The sequence below is a fragment of the Marmota flaviventris genome, chromosome 19, assembly GCF_047511675.1.
Source record: "Marmota flaviventris isolate mMarFla1 chromosome 19, mMarFla1.hap1, whole genome shotgun sequence".
NCBI classification, from domain to species: domain Eukaryota; kingdom Metazoa; phylum Chordata; class Mammalia; order Rodentia; family Sciuridae; genus Marmota; species Marmota flaviventris.
In genome coordinates, this window is record NC_092516.1 from 9,333,164 (window position 1) to 9,360,723 (window position 27,560).

General features: G+C 52.7%; 1 protein-coding gene across 2 annotated transcripts in view; it reads left to right on the forward strand.

The window, feature by feature from the left end:
* The window catches only part of Snx29 (sorting nexin 29), a 385,059-nt gene that overhangs the window by 314,414 nt on the left and 43,085 nt on the right, over positions 1-27,560 (forward strand). For both annotated transcript variants that reach the window (XM_027940802.3, XM_027940803.2), the window contains one exon: positions 23,578-23,718. In XM_027940802.3, the coding sequence (XP_027796603.2) occupies positions 23,578-23,718 (141 nt within the window). The remainder of the gene's footprint in view (positions 1-23,577; positions 23,719-27,560) is intronic.

A 27,560-nucleotide genomic window follows, 5' to 3' on the forward strand; every position in this document is an offset into this window, starting at 1 on the left:
TACTTTGCCTCTCTGAGCCTATTTCCCCTTTTCCACGATGGCAGTGCTATAGCTTTGGCCCTGCAGTAGGCGTGAGAGTGTAAATACCGGGCACAGGCAGGAGCCCCCAGACATGGGGTCTTGGCTTCCTGGCTCTTGCCCCCACACCTTGCGGGCTGAGCTGGCTGGCTTAACTGTCAGCTCAGGGCCGGGGACGTGGGTGCATCCTGACTCTGCCTCTCCCAGCTGCCTGGCCTTGGCCCAGCTTCGCCTTTTACAGCCTCCTATGTGAAGTGGGGGTATCAGTTACTTCACAGCATAGTATTGCAGCTGAATGAGGGCCCACATTAGAGCTCGGCAGGGCCAGCCCAGCAACTGTGACACAGCAGACACAGTACCCAGTGCTATGAGCTGGGGTGCTTAGTGAACCCAACTCACTAAAGACTGATTAAGGTGGGGTTCTTCCGGGACCCAAGCTAAGCTGTTCATCTCTGGAGAGGGGGCCTCAGTGTACCGCCCTTCCAGGACTTCCCTTCTGAAGTCCCTCAGCTTCCTCCCCAACCTCACAAGTAGGTGTCACCCATAAAGTGGCTGATAGCCTGGTGCCCACTGTGTGCCAGGCCCTGCACTGAGTGCTTTGCAGATAGAAACTAGCCTCAGTCAAGCCTGAGGAGGGAGCTGCGCTTCCATCCAGCAGACGAGGGCAGGCAGCTGGCAGCCCTGAGGGGAGGCACGGCCTTGCAGCCACGGGTGCGTGGAGTGCCCATTCCTCCCACCACGGCCACTGGACAAGCAGCCAAAGCCATTGCTGCTCATGCACTTGTTCTGAAACGAGAAAGCTCCTTTCGGCTTCTCCACCCCACATCTTAAAAGCACAGCACAGTCAGTGGTGGTGGTTGCTTTTCTTGTGGCTTATTTAATGTATTAACCTCCTTTAATTGAATGGGTAATTCAGGATTGATCCGGCGCTCAAAGGGGCACCGAGTATATGCTCGCACAGCAGAGCAGGGAGCTGAAGACTCTTCTAAAAGGTACCCGCAGTGACTGTCTTAGGTTGGAGGAGTGGGCCCTGTAGGTTGTCATGGCGATGGGAAAACATGGCTCCTGCCATTACTGCCACAGAATGGGAACACTGAAGTGCCGTGTGCACGCACGTTTAGTGGGTGGTTCTGTCCATTCAGTACGGGTGCCAGGTGCCAGGGTGGGTACTTGGTCTGCACCAATAGCAAAGCCGTTCCTCCTATGGCCTTTGTGGGAACCGGTAGAGTCCTGGGAAAGCAGGTCCTCATCAGAGGGAAGCTACATATCCCACCAGTCAAGGTGTGAATCAGGTGTTGGTGGTACCAGGATAGGTTGGCCCATGTTGCGCCTTACAGTAGGGAGGGCCTTGTCCCAGAATCTGAGCTGCTGAGTTTATTGGCAGAAGCTCTGTCCACCCGAGCAATGCGAGGAGAATCATACCAGCAAATGGCTTCCTGCAGGCCAGCTTCTTAGGTTGGTGTTAGTTAAACTCTGACACTTGCATTTTCACAGAGCAAAAGCAGCCATGCGCTGGCAGTCTCATATGGCGCCACTGAACGCACGCTCCATGTAGGCCATAGCCTGTCTCACTAGCGGCCAGCGCCTCCCTTTCTTGAAGGTGACTTGCTGAGCTCTGCTTGTCTGTTTTTCTCAACACCTCAGTTTCTGGAACAGTCTCCTCTCCCACCTTTCCAACTTCTTGGGAAGAACATCTTACGTACTTGCCAAATGAGGACAGCCCAGCTGACATTTGATGTGGGCTATGTTCTTAGTGTGAACCAGAGCACCAAAAATGTCTGCCCCGCATCAGGCCCAGAGTGTCGATGCTTTGCTCTCCTTCATCACAGCCAAACTCCTGAAACATACTTATACTTCCTCCCACCCTGAGGTCTCCATGGAATTCAGATGTCACTCCACTGGGACTCTCTCCACACACACCCCCCCCCCCAGCCCTCTGAGACCCAGCTAGATCTGTCCATCTGGGTGACTGACTGACTGCCTTTCGTCCTTCCTGTCCCCACGGCACTGTTTGCATCTGCCTCGTTATCCACCATCAGTCCTAAGTGGCTCCTCCGTGGGCATGTGCCAGGGTCAAGGTCAAGGTCTCTGGGGCCCAACTGCCAAGGTCACCTCACAGCTGGGCCTGTCACTAGTGGTGTAACCTTGGACAAATCACTTCACCTCGATGAGCCCCGGATGTGAGGATTAATGCAGGGAGCACTTAGAACTGGCCCTGTGTGTACTAAGCTCTCACATGGAGAAGGGCTCTTGTTTATCACACCCTGCTTTATTCTGTATCATAACAGGGCTGGATATAAATAGTTAAAACAAATGCTGTAGACCAGCACCCTTCCTTCAAACAACACATCAGTTCTTAAAGCACTTGGGTAGCTAAGGAAGGCTCATGGATACCAGTATGAACTGGGGCTACTTTTATACCTTGCCTTTTTCTATAAATGGACAGAAATACAAGTTAGTGGGCATTTGTGGTTAATGGAAGTCTAAAATCAAAAACTACTGGTGTGCAGCCTTGTCCTTGACACCCACTCTCAGTACTTTATGGGCCAGTTTTCACCTCTTCTCAAAGCTCATTTTTTAGCTTTGGAAACAGAAGCCCAGAGAAAGAACTTGGCCAAGGCTGAGATTCCACAAATGGGAAGGGGATTGAGTAGGCTGGAGCCTGCTCTCCTCGCTCTTACAGCAGAACCCGTTTCCTCCTGTCGTCAGAGTGGGGTCGTGGAAGTGGTTGGTTCAGCTGAGGGTCTGATGGGACAGATTTTGAAACCTCCCAGCCAGAGCTGAGACACGCCCTTCACGCGCTCTCCCGGGATAGTGACTGAGTAGCGAGCTTCGTTGTACTGAACAATAATGAAAACGGCCCCGCTGCTCAGAGAGGCCTCCTGTCCCCATCCCTGCTCCTCTTGACGTATATCAGAGTGTCCCCACCACAGGCACCGTCGTCAGGAGAGACTAGGGCAGGGCTCTGGGAGCACATGTTCAAATGGTTCCCCAAGGTAAAGAGCATCTCCAAATCGGGTTGGCGTGACTGTGGCCACCCTCAGCTGACCCCAGGAGGGCCCCGAGACAGGGCTCAGGAGTGGGAGGAAGCACATGCTGCTGCCAAGCATGCTGGCCACTGTGCCCATGCTGCGCCTGTGCGCCCATTGGCCCTGCAGTTAGCAGCAGTGACACTTGGCTCCCATTTTATAGACGCACATTCAGGTTGAGAGGCTGAGCAGGCTGACCAAGGCCCCACCATCGGTGTCGAGACCAAGACTTGCACCCATGTCTGTCACTTCAGAGCCCGTGGGTTTCCTGCTGACCACTTTCCCTGTCCCATCTCAACTCCAGGGGAATTGCCCTGTTCCCGTGGCTGAAATTGCTGACATGGTCATAGATAAAGGTGACCGAGCATTTGGCAGTGTTTGACACGCATTTTGCCTTCCAATGCTGACGAACATCTTTTTCATGAAGTGAAAATCATTGAAATCGCCAGGCAATTGGGAACTTTAAAAAAAAAAAAAAAAAGTCACCAGCCAATGCTGTCACCTGACTTGTAATTATTTTTTGCTGTGACATCTCTTATTTATGCGCAGCCCAGCATCTGGTGGAATGCCCGAGGTTCTGAGCAGGTCATGGGGTGGGGGTCAGAGTTTTTCCAGATTATCCTCTTATCCTCAGAGTCGCCTGGAGAAGCCTGACCCCACCGTAGTTCTCACTGAGTCCTCAGTCTGGGCTGCTAGTTAGTAGGGTGGCTGCCAAGTCCAGACACAGCTGGGCCTTCCAACGTGGCATCTGGGTCAGTCAGGTCTCTCTGTCTGACATGACACACTACCCTGATGAGGGATGAGGGTGATGCATCCAGTGCTACAGTTTCCCACCAGCATCCTGCTTTGCCTTTTAGCCACACTGGTTTGTGTGGGTTTCTGTATTCACTAGACCCTGCCCACTCGGCTTCCCTGTCATTGCCCATCCAAGGAGTTGGAGTGGTTGCGGCAAGGCCAGTCCAGCGGGGACCTTGTTCTGGGAATAGCAAGGCCTTGACCGTGACCTTAAACAGGGGGCTGACCTACAAGCAAGGGAGAGAGTGTGCCGACTGCCCCAGAAGTCGCTTTTGCCCTTGACTGGAGCTCTCTGGGAGCACTGCCACTTTATTTATTCAGTGTCACACTACCCAGTGGTCCCAGGCCCTTGAGATGTATGTCTTCATTACTCCTCGCCACATTCCTCTGAAGTACATGTTAGGTTCATAAACACAGTTTCAGGGCTCCGAGAAAACGAGATGCACTGTAATGGAAAATTAGCTTCCCGCCAGCTCCACCAAGTTTAGAGCTCGTTTTCTTTGATGGCAGCGTTCTTGGTGGGGGAAGGAGGAGTGCATGGGGTCAGGAGTCTCAGTGACTAACACTGAGCGGCAGCCACCTCCTGTAAGTGGTTGTTTAATGATCTGGTGGCTGCCCAGTGTACGGGATGACCCCGACCTGCTCTGTTTTATTTACCAACCAAAGATACCCCATGCAGCAGCCTCTGAGCCCTGGAATAAATATTCAAGGCCGCCTCCAGCAACTGCACTGCTGCAGAAACCTGGTGGGGTAGAACCAAAGTGGCCTTGCTGGTGCCTCCCTCTCTCCCTGTCCTGAGATGAGGGAGCCATGTTCTGGCTGTGGGCGAACTGCTATAGCTATTCGGTTCTTCTGGACTCTATCTAGAAAAGGCCAGATGATTCCCAGGTGTGGACTTGGGGCAGGTGTCAAGGCTCTCAGAATCTCACTTTGGACTTTTCTGGAATGGGAGTAGCTGTCCCAAGATATGAGAGCAGCTGTAAGGTGCTTAGCACAAGCATTAGCCGTCTGACCCTGGGCAAATTGCTGGACTTCTCTGAGATAGTGTCCTTCAGTGATTCTGTGCTGGGGTGATTTTGCTCCTAAGGAAACATTTGTTTGGCATTGCCTGAAGATGTTTTTAGTGTTTATAGCAGGCGTGGGGTAGCAGGGAGCGTCTAGTGAATACAAGTCAGCACTATTGCCCAGGACAGCAATGCATAGGACAGTCCCCACAATATCCACCCTCTGGCCCCAGATGTCAGTAGGGCTGAGAACGAGAACCCTGATGTCTCTGCACTTCACAGAGGCAAACTAAAGCATCAGGTGCTGTGGTCCAGATAAATTCAGAAAGGCACAGGCAGGTGCCCAGCAGTGGTGGCAATAAAAAGAGGCCTGAGACCCAGGGTGCTCAGTGCAGAGTCCCACAGTCTGGGGGGTCAGGATGGGCAGGGGGCATGGAGGGGTGGCTCCTAGAGGAGAGGGCACTTAGGTGAATCTGGGAGCTGCCATGATTCGTCTTCTCTCCTCTGGGGCGTTGATGTGAGAGGAGGGTCCTGGCACTGGCATCCAGGCAGGGCCCACTGCTGTGGTCCTGGACCTCTCTGAGTATGCAGCCACACAGGCCTGGGGGCCATGGCAAGGTGTTGGCAGGGAGGAACAGTCACTTCCGCTCCATAGGAGATCACAGGTCTATCCTTTTACATGAAATGGGCTTTCACGTGAAATAGCACCTTGTCCTGATGGTAGCTGTCATCTCTCCGGTTTGTGAGAACACTCAATAGTAAGGGGAACGACAGCACTTGGAGGTGGCCTTCACTTTGGCAAGTTGCTAAGCGCAGACTTCCTGAAGACCCGGGGCCCTACATGCAGAGGAGGTTCTTGGAAGCGAGACTTGAGAGGCAGCACACACCCCCCTCCCACCTCTGTTCATGTGTGGACACCAGGGTCCAGACAATATCCACTGGCAAACCGGCCCTGGCAAGCCTCCAGCACAGGGGTAAGTGGCTCTCACATCACCACACCCTGTCACCATGTCTGCTGCAGCAGACATAGCTGAGACAAGAGGGCCATGACTGGCTTCCTCCCTCCTGACAAGGATTCCTTCTTCCTTCCAGAAGCCCTGAGCCTGTCAGTCAGCTTTGAGCTCCCTGCTCTACACCTGAGATCTGAGTCGCCCTGCTTGGGTGTCCAGTCAGATTTTGACCTACACCTGGTATTTCCTAAAGCACCACAGGTCTTGCCCTTCTGGGCCTTCGAGACCTGGGTCTGCCCTGTCAAAGGCCTTTTAATTCAGAACCTCCCCCGTTCCTGGTCAGCCACATGCCCAGCATGCAATGGAAGCTGGCTTGCCGGGCCTCAGCTTTGCCATGAGTGGCCTCTAGGTGGCGGTGGTGGCCTGCTGCGGCTCTGGCTCTGGCAGAGGCTCCATGTCTTCCCTTCTCATTAGCCACTGCGCCTTGTCTCTGGCCTCCCTGAATTTTGGATCCCAGCGCCCACCTCTTTCTCCCTCTGACTTATGCATTCCCTTTCTCACTTGCGTTTTTCACTGCTGTGAGTGTCGGGTGACTTCGAGTAGGCTTATGAAGCGTTTATTTGTTCAGGGGCTGCAGGAGGGATCCACACAGACCTTGGCCTTGACTGTCAGAGTCATCAGCCGTTGCTTGCTGTCAGATACATATCAGCAAGGATGGCCATGTACCTGTGCGTGTTGGTGCCTGGGACACAGAGGACCAGCTACCACTGCCTCCCTCTCTCCCTCCCACCCATTCGTCCACCCAGACACCCCGTCATCACCCACCCATGCACTGTTAGGAACTGAGATGGCCCAGGAGCACGAGCCAGGGGTCTTGCCCTCAGAGAATTCCTTGTCTGCTAGGGAGAGATCTGTAAAGGCACAAATGCAGGCAGGTGTTTAATTGGTGTTTGTTTAGTCATTTGTTCATTCACCAAATGGTGTTTATCAAGTATCTATTTGCCAGACACTGGTCTGGGGCCTAGGGCACCCGTTTGTGGTACTTACCTTCTAGTGCAGAGAAGAAAGAGTGGTCCATGAATAAATATGTGAGGCACTTACTCATATGTCCAGCCACGTGGCAGGAGCAGATCCTGGGCAGGGAGAGGTAACGCACCTGTAGAGCCCACTGGGACCAAAGGAGGGAGAGGCCAGTGTTACCTGGTGTGGGGTTAGGGCAGCAGGACCTGAGGAGGCTGGGTGGGAAACTTGTGAGGTTTGCCCAGCAGACAAAGGAGGGCCAGGCACTGTAGGCAGAGGGCCCAGCATGGACAGAGGGCAGCCAGGGAGGAGCACCCAGCAGGTAAGGGAGAATTGAGGGGTCTCTTTGGGCAGCTCAGTATGGAGGGAGCCAGCTTTCAGGTGGAGTGTGTGTGTGTGTGCGGGGGGTGAGGCTGCAGACATAGGCCCAGAAGAGGCTGAGAAGGGCCTCAGCCAGTCAAGGGGCAAGCCCTTGATCTCCGTGTGTGATCATGGGCTTTCAGGTTCAGGACAATGATGCCCTGGCTCTATACTGGTCCACCTCAAGTCCACCTTGGGTAGTGACAGATGAGTGGGGCTCTGTCCCTCTCTTCATTAGCCAGAGAAGCTCTGCTTTCATCCTTTAAGTGAATCAGATATGTGCATAGGGTTCAGCATGATCAAGGAGTTTGGATGGGTCATTTGAAGATTTAGTTGAGCGCAGTTATTGTACACGTGGACTTTTGCTGTCAAGATCTGGGTGAGCCTTACTTTATTTGTCTGTGAAATAGGGATGCCAATAGTCCCTGCCTCTTGGGGTTGAGCTATGACGCATGCTTCACGTCCAAGTGCCCAGCTCCAGCACCTACCATGTAGTTGGTACTTGGTAAGTGGTGCTGGTGGCAGTGACAGGCAGTACTGTCTTTAGTGTTTCTTCTCCAGGGCTCAGCATGATCCTGAATACACAGCCAACACTCAGAAATAAATGTGAGCTGCCATTTCTCCTCCTTCCAGTCCAGCGTCCCATGGAGAGAACTAGTTTGTCCCTTGTTCCCCTTTACAACCAACAAGATGGAGGTCAGAGGGAAGACAGCCAAATGACTTGGGCTCTGAGGCCCTGCTCGGTAGCTGTGTGAATGTGAGCAAGTCACGTAACCCCTCTGAGCCTCAGTTTCCTGATGTGTGCAGTTCCTGTGAGGATGAAGTAAGATGCGGGGGAGGTAGTGCAGTGAGGAATAGTGACTGGAGTCGCTCTCGGCAACTAACGTCACACATTCAGCTCATTTAGTTCACCTAGGCCAGCCACGTGCATCAGTCAGTGGTTGCCAAACAGTGTGGTGTAACAAACAATCCTAAACTCAGTGACTTAGAACACATGTCTGCATTATTTGAGGGTTGGCTGGACTAGGCTGGCTTGACTCCAGAGAGCAGTTGGCCCAGGGCTTCCCATGAGTGTCTGTCTCCTTGAACTAATAGACCAGCTGGAGCTTGTCCCCCTGGTAGTGGCACTGGTGCAAGACTTCCAGCCCAGCCATGCAAGTGCTTTTCAGGCCTCTGCCTGACTCACACTGACTTTCTATTTGTCAAAGCAAGTTACATGGCCAAGTTCAAGGTCATACCCTGCTTTTAATAGGAAAATTGCAAAGTCAAATGGCAACCAACATGAATACCTGCAAGGGTGAAAAATTGGGGCCAGTAGTTGCTCCCAGAGTGTAGTGTTTAAAGGTCTACCTCTCAGGTAATTAAAATTCTCATAAAACTGTGTTTTTCATGTTGCCCTCATGCCTTATGTAATTCTGTGTGCATCAGACATTGATATAGCAGCGTCCTGTGGAGGGCTCCGAGTCTCACCGTGTTGACTGTACTTCATGTGCAAATACAGAGGCTCTCGGGTATAATTCTGACCAAGCCTGCTCTTTACCCTCCAAGCAGAGCACCAAGTTCAATTCATTTATTGGACTCTTATTGCAGGTCCACAACTCCTTATTCAGAACTCTTGGGGTCAGCAGAATTCAATATATTTATTTTCATATTTCTAGTTGGATTTTAGAAAGGAGTAAGTCATGATAAGTGGGTCTAGGGCAGCGCCCTGCAATCTCACCCGTCAGTGTCTCCACAGAGACTCGGAGCGCTGACGCGGAGCGCGGTGACTCATGTTCACAAACACCTTCGGTTTGGTTCAGCAGTTTTGCCTCCAGATGAGTTTGTCCTCAACTTACCAAGAGCCTTTGGTTTTCAGGAGGTTTGGGGATGGAGGGTGGCGGGTGGGGGTTTTGGTGGGCAAGTGCTCTCTATTAGTGCTGCTGTTGTAGGCCTGGCCACCTAGGTCACACGGGCCAGCTGGGCCTGGGCCTTGTGAGCAACCCCTCCTCCAGGAACAGGAGTAGTTGAGGCTTTGTTTGCCTGTTGGTGTTGCCCATGGCCATTGGCCTGGGTCAGCAGTCCCAGACTTGTGGTGTGCTGGTCTGTTTGCTGCCTGACCCGTGGGCTTAGATGTAAACCTGAGCCAGGCCACTGTGAAGGTCTTACAGAACTCTCTGGGTGAGCCACGATGGGCCACCAGCAGTGCCCCTGTGGGGCACTGGGTTTTGTGGCCACCGAGGGCAGTGGCCTGCCCCATCTAAGAATCCCTCTGTGTGTCCTGAGGGATTCCTAGAAGCAGGGCTCCAAGTGTCCTCGGGCAGCAGCAGGACAGTCCTGTTTGGACAGTTCTGGGGCCAGAAAGGCCCAGGTTGAGTCTCCTGCTTCATCTGTCAGAGGCTCTGAAGTGCTGGGCTGGCTGCGGGGAGTCCTTGAGTGTGGATATGCACCCAGTGAGCGTCGCACTTGGGGTGCTGCAGTAGCAGGGTCCCCAGGTGGAAACCCAGGAACTCAGGTTCTGGACCCGGCTGGCTGGGCCTCCTGCCCTGACATGGCTGAGTGACCATCCGGGGGTGATTTGCAAGAGTGGACTTGAAGCACTGTGTGTGCAGCCAGACGTGGTGGCAGTAGGGGAGTGTGTGTGAGTCCACAGTGTGCCTGTGGCTGTGTGTGCGTGCTGGGGAGTGTGCGCTCCTAAGGGGAGTGTGCATGTGCACAGCCATGTGTACCTGGTGAGGGCTGTGGGTGCCTGTGGGTGTGTCCACCAGGTGAGGGGTGTCATGTCCTGTTTTAGGGAGAGATCCACAGGCTGTGTGAGCTTTTCCCAAGGGATCTGTGGTCTAGGACAGGGGACAGGTTCCCAAGGCTGGCCTGGGGTGATGAGGGCTGCTCAGGAGCTTCCCCAGATGGGAACCTGGAAGGCTCTCCCAGGGCCTTCATCATCATCTTACCTGCCAGTGACCTGCACAGAAGTGCTGGCATCCAGTTGACAGAGGTGACGCTGGACCTCCTCTGCTGCTGTGCCTCCCTCTTTGGTGGGCACTGAGCCTTTTCATAGCCTGTCCCCCATTTTTCTCCTTATTGAGTAACTGCACCTCCATGGAGAGTCGAATCACATTTAGTAACACTTCAGCTCCTGGCAGAACCACTAACAGCAGTTTGACAGACACATCATGCACGTCACTAAACCATCACAATCACCGTATTGGGTAGGTGCGAGCCATATCCTCATTGTCAAATGCTAAAACCAGGCTCAGAGAGGGTAAGTAGGTTGACCAAGGCCACCCAGCCAGCAGGCGACGGGGCCCCAAGCTCAGCTGAGGCAGCCTGCACTTTAACAGTCTTCTCTGGGGTGGCCCTTCCTACTCTTGGTGATCCTGAGGCATCAGCCTGGGTTTTGCAAGGGTATGGTGGTCTGAAGGATGCCTTGTCTAGGGCCAGAGGTCCTTCCCTGCTTCTTGGGGACAAGAGGAAGAAACAAAGGTTTGGGGCTATAAAGAGGTTGGCCTCTCGTCTCCACCACCTACTGGCTCTGGCTTGGGCAAACCCATGTGCGCCTTGCTTACCTGCCATTACAGAAGCTGTGCACCAGACAGTATGGCCCGCAGTAAGCCTCTGCCATGAGCTTTGCGAGCCTAGGAGATGGGACTTGTCCCTCCCTGTCTGGGATGTCGGATGCACAGCTGTGTCACAGGTACTGTGTAAGGAGGGGCGAGTGCACAGGGTCACTGAGCCGTGTCCAGGCTGGTGGGTGTGTGCAGGCCGTTGGGGGGGGTGGAGCCGGTTCTTCGATGTCTCTCTGAGCTCACGTCACAGAGGTGCGTGGAGGGCACAGGGCACGTCTGCATACTCTGTTGTTCCGTTTGTTTTTCGTTACTCTGAAACGATTACTGCAAAAATTCTTAAATTGGATGCTTTTCAAAGGGGAAGATTAAAGACCATGAGCAGTCTTGCAGCTGTGAGAAGAGCCTGCATCTGGGCTACCTTGCGCCTCTTGGGCAGAGTGTGTCAGTTGGTGGCTTCATCTTGGGCTCTGTGTGGTAGCGCAGGAAGAGGCCACAGGCTGCTTGTGGAGTAAATGTCAGTGGGGTGCATCCCTGAGCCCGGTGGACCCAGTTCACCTGCTGTGGCGTGTCCACCCATCCTCTTTGCACTATATCACTAGAGCCTCCATGGCTCTTTCTGATGGGGAGAGGTGTCCGCAGGGCCAAGATGAAGGGGAGGCTGGGGCAGGGCGAAGAGACCAGATGGAGACCCTGAATGACCACAGCAGAGGGGGCAGGAAAACCTGGCTAGACATGCGCCCCCAAATCCCAGGCAGGCATGCTTCTTGAGGGTTCAGAGGTTGTCGCCATTTGACGAAGGGCCAGTCCTGATCCCATAGTCCTGTACTTGTTGACCACGGTTTCTGCTGGAGAGTTACCATGACTTCATCTCCGTGGTGGACAGGAGGTGTGTCCTTCTGATACCTGCTGCAAGGCTGTCCAGCCCTAGTTCCCAGAGTTGCTGTCCAAGAACGATCTCTGACTTGTGAAAATCAGCTAAAGGGCCAGTTAAGGCAGGAGTGCCTGGCACCAAGGAGTGGCATCTGGGTGGCACGCTTTCCTGTTGACATCTGCTTCTCTAGGGATCGTCTGCTTCCTGCATGCCCACCGCACAGCCATACCGCAGCAGGGTCTTGCTCTCTCCAGGTGGCCCTGCATGGACGCCTATCCAGGGGAAGCTACCTAGATACTGGTCCAATCCAATTCTTCTTTAGTCTCAGTTCTTTCTATTACAAGAAGCAAAGGCCTCATCTTAACCTGGCTTACCAGAGTCCTTTAGTATCCTCCACGGCTGAGGAGTCGAGTCGGGGTTTGGTCCAGGAGCTCAGTCAACCCCTCCCCCGCCCCGTCCCTTCTCTGTTCTGCTTCCCTCTGGGTTGGCTTTATTCTTTGGTATTCTCCTTCTTTGGAAATCTTTGGTAGGCCCAGACACCCTGGCTCCTGGCTGGCTGAGCTTGAGTGACATGTCCCCCTGTCATGCATGCAGGGCTTTGATTGGCCGGATGTCATGCAGCCTTGAGGCTCGGAGCTGGAGTGGGATCCAGCTCATCTCCGGGACAGAAGTGCCAGCTCCGGTGTAGACTTGGGCCCTGAGACAGGTGTGTGGCAAGATGGAGCCCAGCCTGGCATGCCTTAAAAGTCACATGGCAAGAGATGCTGCAGTTCCTTAAAGGAGGATTAGGTAGTAGGAGGCAGAGGGTCGTTCCCAATCATGCTAGATGGTGACGTGCTCTGGCCGCCTTGATGAATTATCACCTCCCTTGCCCACTGGTTCACGCAGGCACTGCTGGCCGTAGCATCTTTATCACTGAACCTACTTCTGGGAGGCCAGGTGCAGCCAATAAACCCCACGTGACCAGACTCTTCATTCAGAAATGGAAGCCAAAAGCCATGCTCTGGGGGTGGCCATCTCCTTGGTGTCTTCGGATGCCAGCTTCGCTTGTAACCATTTTATTCTTCCTGATTTCCTATCCTCAAGCACATTGGGTTTTGGCAGTCACAGTGTAACCCAGCAGACCACCCCTCCTGTAGCATTGGCCTTGTCTGCCCTCCTGTCACTCCCTGGCCCCTGGCCTGCCCCTCCCCCTCCTCCAGGGATGCATACCACCACCACTTGTCTGAGGGCCTGTGGTACAGCTGTTTGTCACAGCACTTGTCTCATTAGGCGTAGTTTCTATGTACATGACTGTCTACCTCACTAGGGCCTGAACTGCTTTAGAGCCGGCACATGGCTTTTGCTAGTAAGAGTTAACTGTCAGTAAGCATTTACATTCCTAGCAACGTGATTGATTTTAAACACCATGTAGCAGGTGGATGCCATCTTAGGTCAAGACATGTGGAGAAGGTTAGTGAATTGCTTGAGGTCACACAGCCATGGGAGTATCAAGTCTAATAAGAACATGAAACCCAGGCTTGCTCCTGGACTGTGCTCATAACCCCTGTTCCAGTTTGTCAGACCTTGCCTGTGTCCATGTGGCCAGCCTGAGTGCAGCATGGGCACATAGTAGGTGCTCAATGAACACTAGACACTGGGGTAGTTTAGAGACCCATGAGTGTGCTGCCTCATCAGGGTGCTTTGCTGCTTTCTCACCCTGGTTGGGCTAGAGGCAGTACTGGCCTCCTGCCCGGGGAAGTGTAACTGGAGAGCGGGCTCTCGCACGGCCCTGGCCCCTTCTCTCCAGGCAAAAAGAAATGTATTCTGCCCTTGGACCTTGATTCCTGCACCAGCAGCCGTGGTAAAGCTTGGGGTCTAGGGCTGTGGGTGAAAGTGGCCTCCCGTCCATCACAGCAGCTCTGTGAGAGGCTGAAACAATTTGGAGCATCAGATCTTCCAAGAGGGGTTTCCTTTAAACTTCTTCAGATTAAAAAAGTTCAGATGGGGTACAGGTCAGTGTTCCAGGATGCCTGGGCCCAGGCTCTGGCTTCACACAGGGTGTTCGGCTTGGTCTCCTGTGGGGGGAGGAGTGGGGTGCATGGCACTGTCTGGTCACCAGTCCTCGGGAGTGCTCATGCCCGAGCCCCATGTCCCTAGTCCACTCTGTATTCTTGATCCCTTTTGGATATTGTCTTTGTTCCTAAGTGACAAATACCCATTCCATTTGGGGATGTGGCCAGACCTTTTCTAACATCTCTGTTTTAACGTCCAACTGCACTTGGAGAGGAGGAGGTCAGAGATGCATTGTCTTCGTGGTGTCGGCTGGAAGGCCCATTGCCTACTTATTTCATTTCTCATTTGATCCCGTACTGACAAGAATTTCTCCATTACCAAAGTCAGTGTTCAGTGGAGGAAGGAAATTTGGAAAGCTTGGAAAAGCCATAAAGAAAACAAAAGTCTACCAACATTCAGAATAACACTGTTAGTGTCTTGATTTGTTTCCTGGTCTTACTTTGGGATATAATCGCACATGCACACATACGATTGTGATCATATTTATCGGTATATCACGAGTTGTCCTTACATCCCATTATTTCAGAATACATAGGGTCTGGCTGCAGCCGGACTGTGGCATCTGGCTTCTGCTCCTCCTTGCTTCTGCACCCCAGGAACACTTGACTGGTCTTTACATCTCTGAAAAGAGATGCAGAAGACTCTCCCTGCTTCCCAGTGAAATCTCCATTCCATGCAGAACATGGGTGCCACAAATGGAGTGGCCGGTGTCTGGCCGGTGAGCATCTCCTGCAGTCATGTGGCCGAGAGGGTGTAATGTGCATGACTCACACGCCCAGGCTGCTACATGTGACTGCAGCATGAGGTTACATTTCCTTTCACATTCCCCAAATGGGATCACTGGAGCCCCCAGCAGCTTGATTGCCGGAAATTAGTTCCCATCAAAGTGGCTCCAGCTATTTCTGGGCTCCCCAGGGGCTGTCTCATATGTCCTCGGGGACCTGCACTTTATGAGTCTATGTCCCCTCTTGCTGCCACCCAAGTTGAAAATGTCTCTCATTAGGCTGTCAGGCTCCTGGGCATAGCTGCCACCAGTGGTCACTGTCACTCTGCCGTGGAAGGGGGTCGGGAGTGTGGTGCTTTCTGCTCTTTGCTCTTGGAGCCCAAATGTAGCTACTGAGCCTTTGCTTCCCCCTCACTGCCCAGCCCGGCTAGAACACCCTGCCCATCATCTCTTTTATCTTAGTTTTTAATTTTAGAATATTTAATTGACAAAATTGTATATGCTCAAAGCTGTAATAATGCCAAGCTGTGATGCATATACACATTGTGTAATGACTGCCACAGAGCACCGACGTGGCCACCCACAGCAAACAGAGTGTGCACATGTGTAGGGACACTTGAAATCGGCTTTTTCTAAACGTCAAGTATATAATACAGTATTACTAACTGTAGTCACTCTGCTGTCCCTTGGGTCCCCAGAACTTACCATAACTCAGGTTTTGTCCTCTCTGATCAGTATCCTTACCTGGCTCCTGGCATTCCCCCTCTGTGCTCACTTCTGTGAGCTGGACCTTGGAGTACTCGGGTAAGTGAGCCCACACAGCACTTGTCTGTGTCTGGCTTATTTCACTTAACCCGGTGTCCTCCAGGTGTACCCGCATTGTCACAAATTGCAGGGTCCTCTGATGGCTGAGCAGTGACTGAATCACGTCCCACTGCCATGTATATCTGTGTCCTTTAGTCTCTCTTCAGGTGTGGTCGTGGTCTAGGTCAGCATCCCTGCTCGGCTAACTCTCCCCACTTGCCTGCCTCACCCAATGAAAGAACCTGGCCCCTCCCTACAGCCCTAGTCCCTACAGGAAATTACGTCCATGTGTGATTATCAGTGCTAGTCAGGGTGTTCCCTGGCCCCTGAGCTCCAGGAGGGCAGGGATCATGAGCTTTGCTCTCCACGATAGCTCCAGAGGCAGCCCTAGCTTGGCACAGAAGAGGCCACCTTGAAGAGGCAGCAGCACCCCTTCTGATGGAGGAAAGACACCAGACTTGGCTCGGGTCTTGAAGGACAGGCACATGCCCTGAATCTGGGGCCAGCTCTGATCGCCTCTGAAACTCCTGAAATGCAAGCAGTCAGGTGGGAAGGTTGGGCCTTGGGTACCACCAACCAGGCCACTGTGAGAAGGTTCTAGATAGGTGGTAAGTGTCCAGGGACCCTGGAGCTTGGGTGGGAGCACAGCCAACAACGGTGCACTGAGCCGCATCCCCAGATGAAGGGTCTGCTTGTCGCTTAGTCACTACTTGATACTGCTGTCCCAGGCAAAGCAGAGACTGTGCTGGTCCATTCCACTTCCACGCCCTTGCTCCATACCCGCCTTTAAAAGACCCGTGGGACTGTGCCGGTGATTCTTTGTAAATAACGCATCTCGTCTTTTACTTGCCTCCCTCATTTACATAACCCACTGAACTGGAAAGTCATTTTTCTTTGGCTACATTCTTCATCTTATTCTCAGCATTTGGCTGCAATAACATCACTCCGTCAGCGTGGTCATACAGTAATTCAGACTTTTTGTTCTAGCACTGAGGACACTTATAGTTAATAACACATGAAGCCATTTCATTAAAAGGAAAGTTTTGCTAGGATACATTAACACGGGCCGTGAACCAAAACACAAATCATTTCACTCTTTGGCTATTAAGGAAGCAGAATGAATTAGGAACCTAAAGGCATTTTTAACAGAATCTTTGTTATCCCAACGTCATCGGCTGTCTTTGCACTTGACAGTTCTCATGAAGGGCACGGGCCCCCTGCAGTTCCTAGCACTTGCTCTTCTCTCAGATGGGGGCTGTGCAGCTTGGGCTTTGGTACCGCCTGACTTGAAGGCCCAGTTCTGGCCTCCGCTGCCTCCCAGGTCATGTTGGGCACATTTCTTAGTCACTACTTGAGACAGCTTGAGGGCATATAAAAGTGCAGGGATCTGGGGGAACTTTTTATGTACACTGTCTGGCATAGAAAGGTCCTGTTGAGTGGGATGCTGTTGTGCCCAAGTCCAAGAAAGTGCCTGCTCACTCTTGACTATCACAACATGCGAGACCCAGGGTTTGGCTCTGAGGTACGGGGTCTGCCCGACGCAGAGGTTGCATGAGGATAGAAGTGGAAAGGGAGGTGTCGTATGCTGAGCAAGCGGGGAAGCCCGTGTTTGGGACCTAAACCAGCAGCATGTAAAGGTGCATTTATTTGTGACTTCTTGCCACATTCGTGCCGGTGGGTTTCTCTGTGGGGTCTGATCCTCGAGGAGGTTTACAGTGTCCATCAAACATCTCCTACAAGCCACTCCTCCTAAAATACGGCTCTGGTCTAGAACCGTGGGTGCTGTGTGACAGAGCTGTAGAAGTACCCAGCTGGCCTGCAGCAGGCAGAGGGCATGCGGCTCATTCTGGGCCCGAAGCCCGAGGAGTGCTTATCGGCTTTCATTCAGCATTCGAAAGCCCCCTGGAGAAGGCCGTTCATGGAGCTCGCTGTCTGTTGTGTTTTCTGTGGGCAGAGGGGATGCTCTGCTGTCCCAGCCACACCTTGTGCTCGCTGTTTGTGTTTCCTCGCCTGCCTGCATTCGACAATTAATTAGGCATGGTAATTACCTGTTTTAATTTCGTGATTGCACATCCTATAATTACCCCTAATTCTGTAATGGGGAAGTTCGTGTACACAAAGGCAGCGGATGATGAAGAAGGTGACAGGGGTTGTGGTATTAACAGCTGCCATTGCTTGCTGCCTGCCAGGCACAGCAGCCACCCAGCGAAGCTGGCCTTGTCCCCATTCTACAGACGGAGAAGCCAAGTCTCCAGGTGGGATAACATCCCCAAGACCACAGCCAGGAAAGCAGGGGGCGGGGGTAGCCAGGCCTTTCCCCGGCACAGCCCAGGCCTGGGGGCTGTGCCATCAGCCAGCCGGGCCACATGCTTTTGTCAAAAAGAGCCTGGGCCTTCTCTTGGCACACCTGAAACCAGAACCAGGACTTAGACCCTGACAAGCTCTGACTCCCTTCTTCAGAAAAGAAGCGCTTCCTCGTGGCCCTGTCCGTGCAGGCGCTGGTTCTGGGTTCTGTTTGATGATGAGCTAAGGATTCTGCGCTGCCACCCTCGGCGTCCCTCCACCTCCCTGCGTCATCACGGGCATCACTGGGGCGGTCCTTCCTGGCAGAAAAGAAATCTCAAGACCTGAACTTGCTCTTAAAACAGAGAAGAGAGGATTTGCCCCACTCCTGATCCCAGATGTTACCCTCCTCTCTCATTCTTCTTTTCTGACTCCAGGAGATCGGACTTAAAGTGGCTTTTTATTGCTTGTGTTAAAAGGGAACTTGGTGTCAGAAGAGGTTGAGTCCTTTTATCCCTCCAAGGAATTACCTTTACAGTTCAACCAGAGGGAACTGGGACCAGTCAAATTTAATTTGGTTGGGGGAGAACTTTAAACAAAATAGAAATAAATAAATAACCCCAACAATTTTGAGCATAAGGGCTTTCAGTTCTTCACTGAAATAAGCCTATGATTGATGAAGTGTGATCGAGGACAAGTGCGAGGTTTCCACTTCTAGGTGCTCAAGCATTATTGTGAGGTCCCCCCCTTAGGTAATCCCGGCTGATTTTAATGGCACTAGATGGGATCTGAAGGGGGAGGAGTACCTGAGCAGGTGAGGTAGGAGGAGACCCTCCTTGAGGTCACATGGTCTGCTCAGGGGCAGGCTCTCGATTCTGCTGGCTGCCTGCACTGCTGGCTTCAGGTCCCCTGGGCCTCTGAGCTGGACCCACAGTGGTAGAAAGCATCAGGACTTGGCAGGGGACGGCTCTGGGTTCACATCCTTCTGTCCCACCTGCCTGGGCAAGTGATGTGGCCTCCTCAAGACTGAGTCCTCGGCAGGAAAGGAGTGATCCTGGTACTACCTTGAGGATCACCATGAGGGTGCCTGCCTTTAGTGACACCATCTCGTCACAGGTGCTCCCTAGGTGGCGCTGGTCCACAGCCAAGAGCTATATGTTTTATTAAGATTTGAAATGACATTGTTCATACATTCATCTGCTGAAGGGCACCCAGGTTGGTTCCATAGTTTTTTGTGCGTGGAGCTGCTATAGACCATGTTATGGCTGTGTCACTGTAATATGCTGATTGTAAGTCCTTTGAGTATAAACCAAAGAGTGGGATGGCTGGGTCAAATGGTGGTTCCATTCCAAGTTTTCTCCTGAGTCCGGGTGGCAGCACCACCCAAGCCCCCCTTGGCACCCTTTTCAAGGTGGACAACATGGGGTGGATGGGGATGTTTGTCACACCAGCCCCGTTACGCAGTCTCCAAGGTCCTTTCTAGTGTCAGCTGACTGAAGTTCAGAGTCCTCGCACATATGCTGTCCCCCATAGTGGGGATACACCTAGGAGGAGCTTAGAAGGCCAAGCACTGCCATCTCCAGGATAGTTGATCTGACCCGAGCATCTCATAGGATGTTCGACAGAAATGCAGGCAAGTTAGGCATCATTCTGGTTTTAAAGACATTTCAAGAATTTAAGACATTAGCCAGGTGTGGCGGCTCATGCCTGCAATCCCCGCAACTCAGGGAGGCTGAGGCAGGAGGACGGCAAGTTTGAAACCAGCCTCAGCAGCTAAGCAAGGCCCTGTCTCAAAACATTAAAAATTAAAAATGGGCTACAGATGTTGCTCAGTGGCTAAGCCCCCCTGGCTTAAATTCCCAGTTTAAAAAAAAAATAAGAAATCAAAGAGTCTTATAGGAAATGCAGGCAACTTGGCACCATCTAGGTTTGCCAAAGCAAGGGGCGGGGCCAGAAATGAGACAGCTGAGGTGGTGCCGGAGCCTTCCAAGCCCACAGAAACTGCACTCTCCCCAAGGCCTGCCACCAGCAGGGCCATCCCTTAGGACAGTGCTTGAAGGAGTCTGAGCAGGGGACATGCGCAGGGCCTGAAGGGCAACGTGGGAGGCCAGAGGACAGCTGGAGGTTAGGCGTGGTCCAGAATGTGGGTGACTCTGGAGGGGCTCAGAGGTGGAGGCAGCAAGCCTGTCTTTGGGTCACTGGATGTGGGGGGCGAGAACAGAACTGGTCTAAGTTGATGTGCAGACTTCTGGCTCAGCATCTGGGGGTCCACCTGGGAGGGACCAGGCTCCGGGGAAGGAGGAGCAGGTTACAGGACAGATCCTGGTGCAGACACCTATGGGCGGTCAGCAGAGCGCCAGACTTGGGTGGCGTCATCCTAAAAATGAAACATGCAGACCCAGGAGTGGTGTGTGAGTGGGAGTGGAGGGACGTGGGCAGCAAAGGAGTGCCCATGGGAGAGCCCAGCGGGCAGCAGGGCAGTGAACAGCTGGTTCTTAAATGCACCTTATGAAAAATGAAAAATGCCAGCAGAGTTGACCACACACATCAAGGGCCATGTTTACCGTTGTGCTCGGGAGGCTCCAAGGTGTGGGTTGGCATCCGCCATTCGCAGATCACAGTAGCTCCCATCCTTGCAGGTGACCCTGCATCCATTCGTCCCGCTGCTTGGTCCCCGTGCACAGTAGTTGCTCTGAGTCCCTGTCAGGTGTGAGGGCCTGGAGAGGGCTGGTGGACTTGTGCTCCTGATTTGCCACCCTAGTGTCCTTGTGAGAGTCATACCCTGACATGAGGAAGCCGTGTGCCCTGGGTGCTGTCGGGCCTGGGTATGCCCTTCGGTTCAGGTAGGCTAACCAAGTCCAGCCCTTGGCCTCAGCCTCCTCACTGCCAGCTCGTCTGCAAAGGGGTCTGCATGACCCCAGGCACAGCTGCGTCACCTGTAGACCTGCATGGTCTTCAAACCACTGCAGAGGGAGGTGCTGCTTCCTGCTCCTGTACAAACGAGGAAGTGACGGGCCAGGGAGGTGACGGGCTCATCCATCCCACACCTGAGCCCGGGCCTTACATCAGGGCCTCCCGAAGGGACCCACTAATTGGGATCACCCAGGAAGCCCCTGTACACTGGGCATCCCTGGGTCTCGGTGGTGAGATTTGGAAAGGCCCTACCCTCTCCACACTGGATTTTGAATGGATTTGAGGAGAAATAACCATAATGAGGACTTCCTGAACAGTTAGACCAGAAGTCATCAAACTTTCTTGGAAAAGCCAGAAAGTAAATGGTTGGAGCGTAGCAGGCTGTGTGGTCTCTGGCCCCCACTGCAGTTTCAAAGCAGCTGTAGGTGACAGGCAGACAAGTGGACGTGACTGCACTTGGCCTGTGAACCATAGTTTGCTTACTCTGATCTGAATAATTTGCACTATGTGTGATGATCCAACAAGTGTGAATTTTTCACACTCCAGGGGGTGTTTGGGCTTCTATAAGAATACACCCAAGCTGATATGGTCTCTTTAAAAACGTTATCAGATCAGAATTGCATTCAGCTGTTAGTACAAAGACCCCTAAGACATTAGCCTGAACAATTAAGGACTATTTCTCTTTTGTTAAAACAAATTTGGGGGGTGGCGCTCGGTTGTGGCTTAGTTGAAAAGCAATTGCCTGACATGTGTGAGGCACTGGGTTCGATTCTTAGCACTACATATAAGTAAAATAAAGGTCCATCGACAACTAAAAAAAAATCTTTAAAAATTTTTATTTTGATTAATTAATAATTGGTGGGATGACTCTCCTCAGAGACCCAGAGTCCTTCCTGTTTCTCAAGATCACCTCATGATCACAAGATGGCTCCTGGAGTACCAGTTATCACATCTGTGTTTGAGGGAGAAAAAGATAGAACAGCAAAATGATACTTGGTAGCTGAGTCAGATCTCTCTAGAGAACTTTCTTTTATAGCTTAGAAGTCCCCACTGATTTTTGCTCTTAGTTCATTAGCCACTCTTACCTGTAAGGGAGACAGAAAAAAAAAATGAGTTTAAAAGGTTTTTTTTCCTCTTTTTTTAGCTGAATACATTGCTATCCCCAAGAATATCAGGGGGAAATAGGTACTAGATGGGTAACTGGCACTTGCTGTCACTCAAGAGTAATGCACTAAAGTCCCTTGAGCTCTTCTAGGTTTATTTAACTGATTTATATGTCACTTGTAGATTGTGGAAATCTAAGATCCAGATCTCAATAACCAGCCGAGCCTTCCAGGTGCTTTTGGGGCTCAGTATATAAATCAAATATCCATCCCGCCAGTCACCATCCACTGTGTGCACAACCAAGACAAGAAACATTTAATACATACCTTTTCCTCTTCGGACAGCTTTGGCTGCTAGAAATTTCTTCCCCCTAAAATTGGTCTTGTCTTTTCCACCTGCTGAAAGTCTGTTTCCTGAAACCCTCTGGACACGTTTAGCGGGTCTCTCCTCTTTGCCGTGGCAGCCATTCCAGGGATTGGGAGAGCTGCTCACCTGCTTCCTCTGTTCCTGGGTGTTGTCATCCTCCTGGTCGCCATCTTTCTTCTGATTATTTGAATATCACCTTCCCAGGCCTAGTGCCTCTCAAAGTGTACAAAGTGTGAATGATCCACTGGGAGTTCCTGTTGAAATGCGGGTCTTGAGTCAGTTTGCTGGGGTGGAGCCCAAGATTCTGCATTTTTGACATCTTCCCATTGATGCCAGTGCTGCTGGTCCAGGGACCACAGTTTGAGTAGCATGTGATCTGGGCCTTTCTGAACAAAGATCATCTCATAATAGGTGGCAAGCAAACCCATCAAGTAGGACTGGTGATTTAGAATGGAGCAGAGCCATCAACTCCTCTATTCTGGAAGTTCATGTCTTTTAATGAGGACACAGGTCACATGGGCTTTTCCTGGTGGCCCTCCTCCTGGTGCACTTAGCTGGAGCACCGAGCCCTCCTCTGTTCCCCAGGCCCCTGCTGCACCGTGTCCTCCCATGGTGTTAGGACCCCACGTTGATCCGTAGAATTTCATCACATTGAATTAGATCCCTCAGGCCAGTCGAGAGCACTTGGTGTCTGTCACCAGTATGTTTACTGTCTCTCTTGGCTTGGGGGCTTCTGTAAACTTGATAGGCCTCCTGTTTCTCCATCTAATTCCACTGGAAACTTCTGCCCATTAATTGAAATTTTTTGGCACAAACCTTCCTTGCCCGTGTTCACAGGGATATTGTGAGAGACCCTGACTGACGTTCAAGGACATGATGTCCACATTTGGGGATCACAGGTGGTTTCACCTAGAGGCAGAATTCATCACTCACATCAGAGATGTCTATTTTTATGGTTAAAGATATTCCTAACACATGTATTGACGTTTACTTGTTGCAAATGACAACAGCCATTTCTCACTGGGGATTTTACTCCCTGGGCTGTTTCGACTCATGTAATTTCTTAGTGCATTGCTCTCTGGGATGTGGTTGCCATGTGTCTCTGGGAGATGCTGGGGCCAATCAACGCTGATGAAGGAGCCCTTGCATTGGTGCCCCCACGGCTTTCACTGGGAGGTCACAACTTAATTAAAATAAGGAAGTTTTATGTCCTGGTGTACTCATCCCATCTGGAGGTGACCTTTCCTCCGAGCTGTCGAGCAGATCTCAACTCTGGTGTCAATCCCAAATCTAATCCCAGCTCCTCCCTGCGGAGGTCTTCGTGGCCCCAGGAGGAGGCTCGTTGCTGGGTGACCCACCGCTGTCAGCTTGGTTGTGTGGATGGGAAGAGGGTGGCCAGTGAGGTGGCCTTGCTGTTCCCAGCAGCCTGTTGGTGCAGCAGCACCCACAGGACAATGTGGAAGTGTCTGCTGCTAAGTGCGCTGTGGTCTCTGCTGCTGTTGGGGAAATGGCACACAGCGTGATGTCCTTGCCCATCTTTCCTGTGCCTGTTTGTTCAGCCAGTGCCACTGAGGCCCTGCTCTGTGGCATGCACACGGCACCCTGTGGAGGTGACACAGACTTGGCCCTTCTCTCGAGGAGCTGGTTTTCCTGGGTGGCATGCTGAGAAACCCTGCCCCTGGTGCAGAGCGTGGTGAGAGGGAGGAGTCCATGTCTCGTCTTGCTTTCCTTGGCAGGTCTACATCCGGATAAAGGACGACGAGTGGAACGTCTACCGGCGGTACACGGAGTTCCGGAGTCTGCACCACAAGCTGCAGAGCAGGTTCCCCCAGGTGCGGGCCTACAGCTTCCCACCCAAGAAGGCCATCGGGAACAAGGTACGTCCTGCGCAGGGCCGGCCGCCCTCCCACTGCCTGAAAACATGCTTTCTAAAGAAAGTTGGCCAAAATAAGAAAAAATAGAAAAGAGAAAATAGTCAGCTGGCTCCAGCCACCCTAGGTAGCCACTGCTGTCCCTCCCAGGGCGGGGACAGCGACAGCTCCAGGAAGGGCCAAGTGCAGACACTTCGGCTCTGTGACCACACGTTTCTGCCACAGGCCCCCTACCCGCCACGGTGGCAGGGACACTCTGGACAGTGCGGATACCCAGGTGGCAGCTGGGGTTGGCCTGTGGGTCCAGTTTGCGGTCGCTGTCCTGGACAGTGGCCTTTCTCATTTGCATCCACAGCTGTGCTATTCACCTGGCCGCGCCATGGGGCGAGCACTTGCTTGGGGGCTTTCTTTATCGTAGGGTCACCCCATCAAGAGGGCAGTGATGCATGTGACCTGGCTTGCTCCAGGGGTTGGTCCCAGTGCCCTGAGGGGAGGCGCACCCACAGCCCCACTGGTAGAGGGGTACACCCTGGTCCAACAGGAAGCTCTTGAGCACCTCTTCTTGTCGCCGTGTGAGGGGCCAGCACTGGACAGGACAGCATGGGCTGGGCCCGGTGTGGAAGCCTATTCACGGTCTGCTGCAGCAGCTGCCACCCCTTGCCCACCCCACTGTTTGCTTGGCTGCATTTGGGCCACCTGGAGCCTTGGGATCCACTGCCCCCGCCTCCCGGCCCATTCTGATTTCACCGCTCTGGAGCGAGGCCTGGGCCTTGAGGTGTCGGGGGCTCTCTGGATGCTATGGTCCACGGCTGAGCTGGGGAGCCGGGCTCAGGCAGGAGGTGGAGGTTCTTCAGCAGCGTCAGCGCATTAGGTGGCAGGGCAGGGGCAGTCCGATCCCATGAGGTGGAGCCGTGAGCCTCCTCAGGAAAGGAGCTGAGACTGTACGAGCCTGATCCCTGGGGGACGGTGGTGGGTCTCCAGGTGTGGCCTCCACCTGGCCCATCAGCATCCCCGGGGGCTTGGCAGACATGATGACATGCACATTGTTTTCTTCCTTTTTGTGATGCTGGGAATCAAACAGGGTTTTGCACACACCAGGATGCCACTAAGCTACACCCCCAGCTAAAAATGCAGGTTCTCGGGCTCCACCCCAGACCTGCTGATCCCCAGCTCCAGGGCTGAGACCTGCAGTGTGGCTTAACCAGCCTGCAGGCAATGCTGATGCCGGGGGCAGTGGGAGGCAGCCGGAGACCCCTGTCCTGTCCCATGGACAAAACAGGGGCCAGGTCCGGGTGGTGGATTTCCCACGTCTCTCTCCAGGGGGACCTTGGCAGGATTTCCTCGGACCTCTGTCATATAGCAAGAGTTTGTATGACCCACTACCCGCCCTTGGAATTCCACAGGGACAGCCACTGTCACTGGCTGGTACATCGACTTGGGCATGGATTTATGAGTTAAAAATGCTAGGAATCTGACCCCCTAGAGGTCTACTGGGTTTCAGCAGGAATGGTTTTAAAGCAGATTCTCTCAGGTTGAGAATAAATCTATGCTTCATTTTTCTATTGAAGAACAAACAGTGGAACTGAACCCAAACACATACAAAACTTGTTTGTAGCAAGGAGTACAATAATTCTTTTGAAAAGAGGATGGAAAATTACATATTGATTTAACCTAATGACTTGTAGGCTCATACAAAGCTTGGGACCCATCCAGAATGTCTAAAAATGTCATAAAACAGAAGTCAGACTACATAGCGCATTATCATCATAAGATTTTCTCATTGGCAAAGGTCTTACCTGACACCCTCCTCATTGAGCCTGCCCTGTCTGCAACTGGCTGAGGCACCTCCAGTACAAGGCTGCACTGAGGGGATTCAGAGAGTAGAGGATCTAGTGTGAGCTTCCTATTTCTGCTGTAACAAATCAAAAACACAAGGGCCTGAAGGAACAGATTCATATCTTACAGATACAGAGGTCACAAGTCCAGAATCGGTCTGATGGGGCTAAAATCGGGGTGTTGGCAGGAAGGGTTCCTTCTGAGGCCCCGGGAAAGAGTCTCTGGCTGTTCTGCAGTTTTGGCTCGGGGCTCTCTTCTGTCTTCCAGGACTGCAGTCATGTCACTGTGACCTCTGCCTGTGTCCTTCTTGTCACCTCTGCTTCTCACCTTCTTTTGATGGCAGTGAACCCCTCCAGCTCACCTCCCATCTCAGGACCCTTCTTTGAGTCATGGCTGCTAAGTCCCTGTTGCCAGGGAACGTGACGGGGATGAGGAGGGAGATGGCCTGGGGCACCCTTCAGCCAGCCACATGCCCTCGTGGCTAGATGCACCTCCATTCTGACCCTGCACCTCCCCGAGTCCTGCAGTTACACAAACCTTGTTTAAGATGAAACAAGTCCATGGTGAGCACCGGCCCTGGGAGCACTGGGTGGGGACCGAGCTCAGTGAGCTGAAGCTCACTCAGGCCTGGAGAGCAGAGGGTACTCCTGGCGTTGAGTGACCTAGGAAGAAGGCATGGAGCGCTGGGCCCATCCTGTCTGCATGGGGCCTGTGAGCAGGTTCTCTTTGCAGAGGGCCATCCAGGGCCTCCTGCCTCCCTCCACCCTCCCTTACCTCCAGGCCAGGAGGGACTCGTCCCTGCAGGTCCTAGGACTGAGTGCCAGTAGCAGTGGGCTTTCCTCTGTGAAGCTGGCGTCACTGGAGCAGTGGCTGCTTGTGCCCCAGTAACTTGATCAGCAAATGTCTGCGCTCAGGGAGGCAGGTTGGCCCTGGCTAGCTAGTCACCAGATGGACTGCCCTGTTCCCGGGGGACAGGGGGTCCTCTCCAGCCTGTGCTGCCCTTTAACTTGTCACTGGCTGGTTGGACAGCGATTATGCTCTGACCCCTCTTCCTCTGCGTCTGGGCTAGGAAGTACCCCCTTCCCTTTAGTCCACTTGGGCTGTTGCCCAGGACGTCTGAGCAGTTCTTCCCGTTGTCAGGAGGACTGAGTCGGGTGCAGGACATTTAAGGCCCAGCAGAGGCCACGGATGAACTCAGTTAAGGTCAGACTCGGGCAGCCCCGACTGGGCCTGAGACCCTGAGGGCACGATTTCTGGAGTGCTTTGATTCTAAACTGGCCCAGAAAATACAGCCGCATCAGAATCTTCCCCTTGACTGGACAGCTTCAGGGTGACTCCATGGTCTGCGTGGACCACTGGGGTGCACACCAAACCCAGTGAGTGGATGGATTGTGGGTGAGCTGGAGCTTGCGTGCCGTGTTACCCTGAGCCGTGGCCTGTTAACAGACTCTGGAATCCAGAGACCTGAGCTTTAGTCAGGGAAATGTTGAGCAGTTGGCCTTTTTTCCAGGTCAGATGAATATCCTTGTCGCTTGGCTTTCTGTTATTTCCCCCGTAATGTCATCACTGGTGACTGTCTGCAGGTCTCAGAATTAAAATGTCATCTGGACCCCAATTTGAACCCATTTTTAATTGATAAATGAGTGCACGGTATAGTTCGGGACTCAGCATTTATCTTTATCAAAGAATTCCTGTTGCGCGTAGCAGGCGTGTGGTTAACGTGGATACACAGATCCTCGGAGCCTCCTAGAGGGATCCGTGTCCTGGGACGCCTGGCACCCCATCCAGGTTAAAGTAGCTGACCTGTCAGTCCACCACTCCACCAGGTTCATTCCTCGTAGCTAAGTTAAGCCACAATGGAGAGCCAGTTAACTCTCGTTGTCACAGATGTGAGACTTCTGTCGGTCAGGACAGGCTTGGGAAGGCTGAGGTAACACACAGTTCCAGGATCTTGGTGACCTAAACAGACAAAGGAGTGTTCTGGCTCATGTTCCACGTTCATGGGAGCTGGG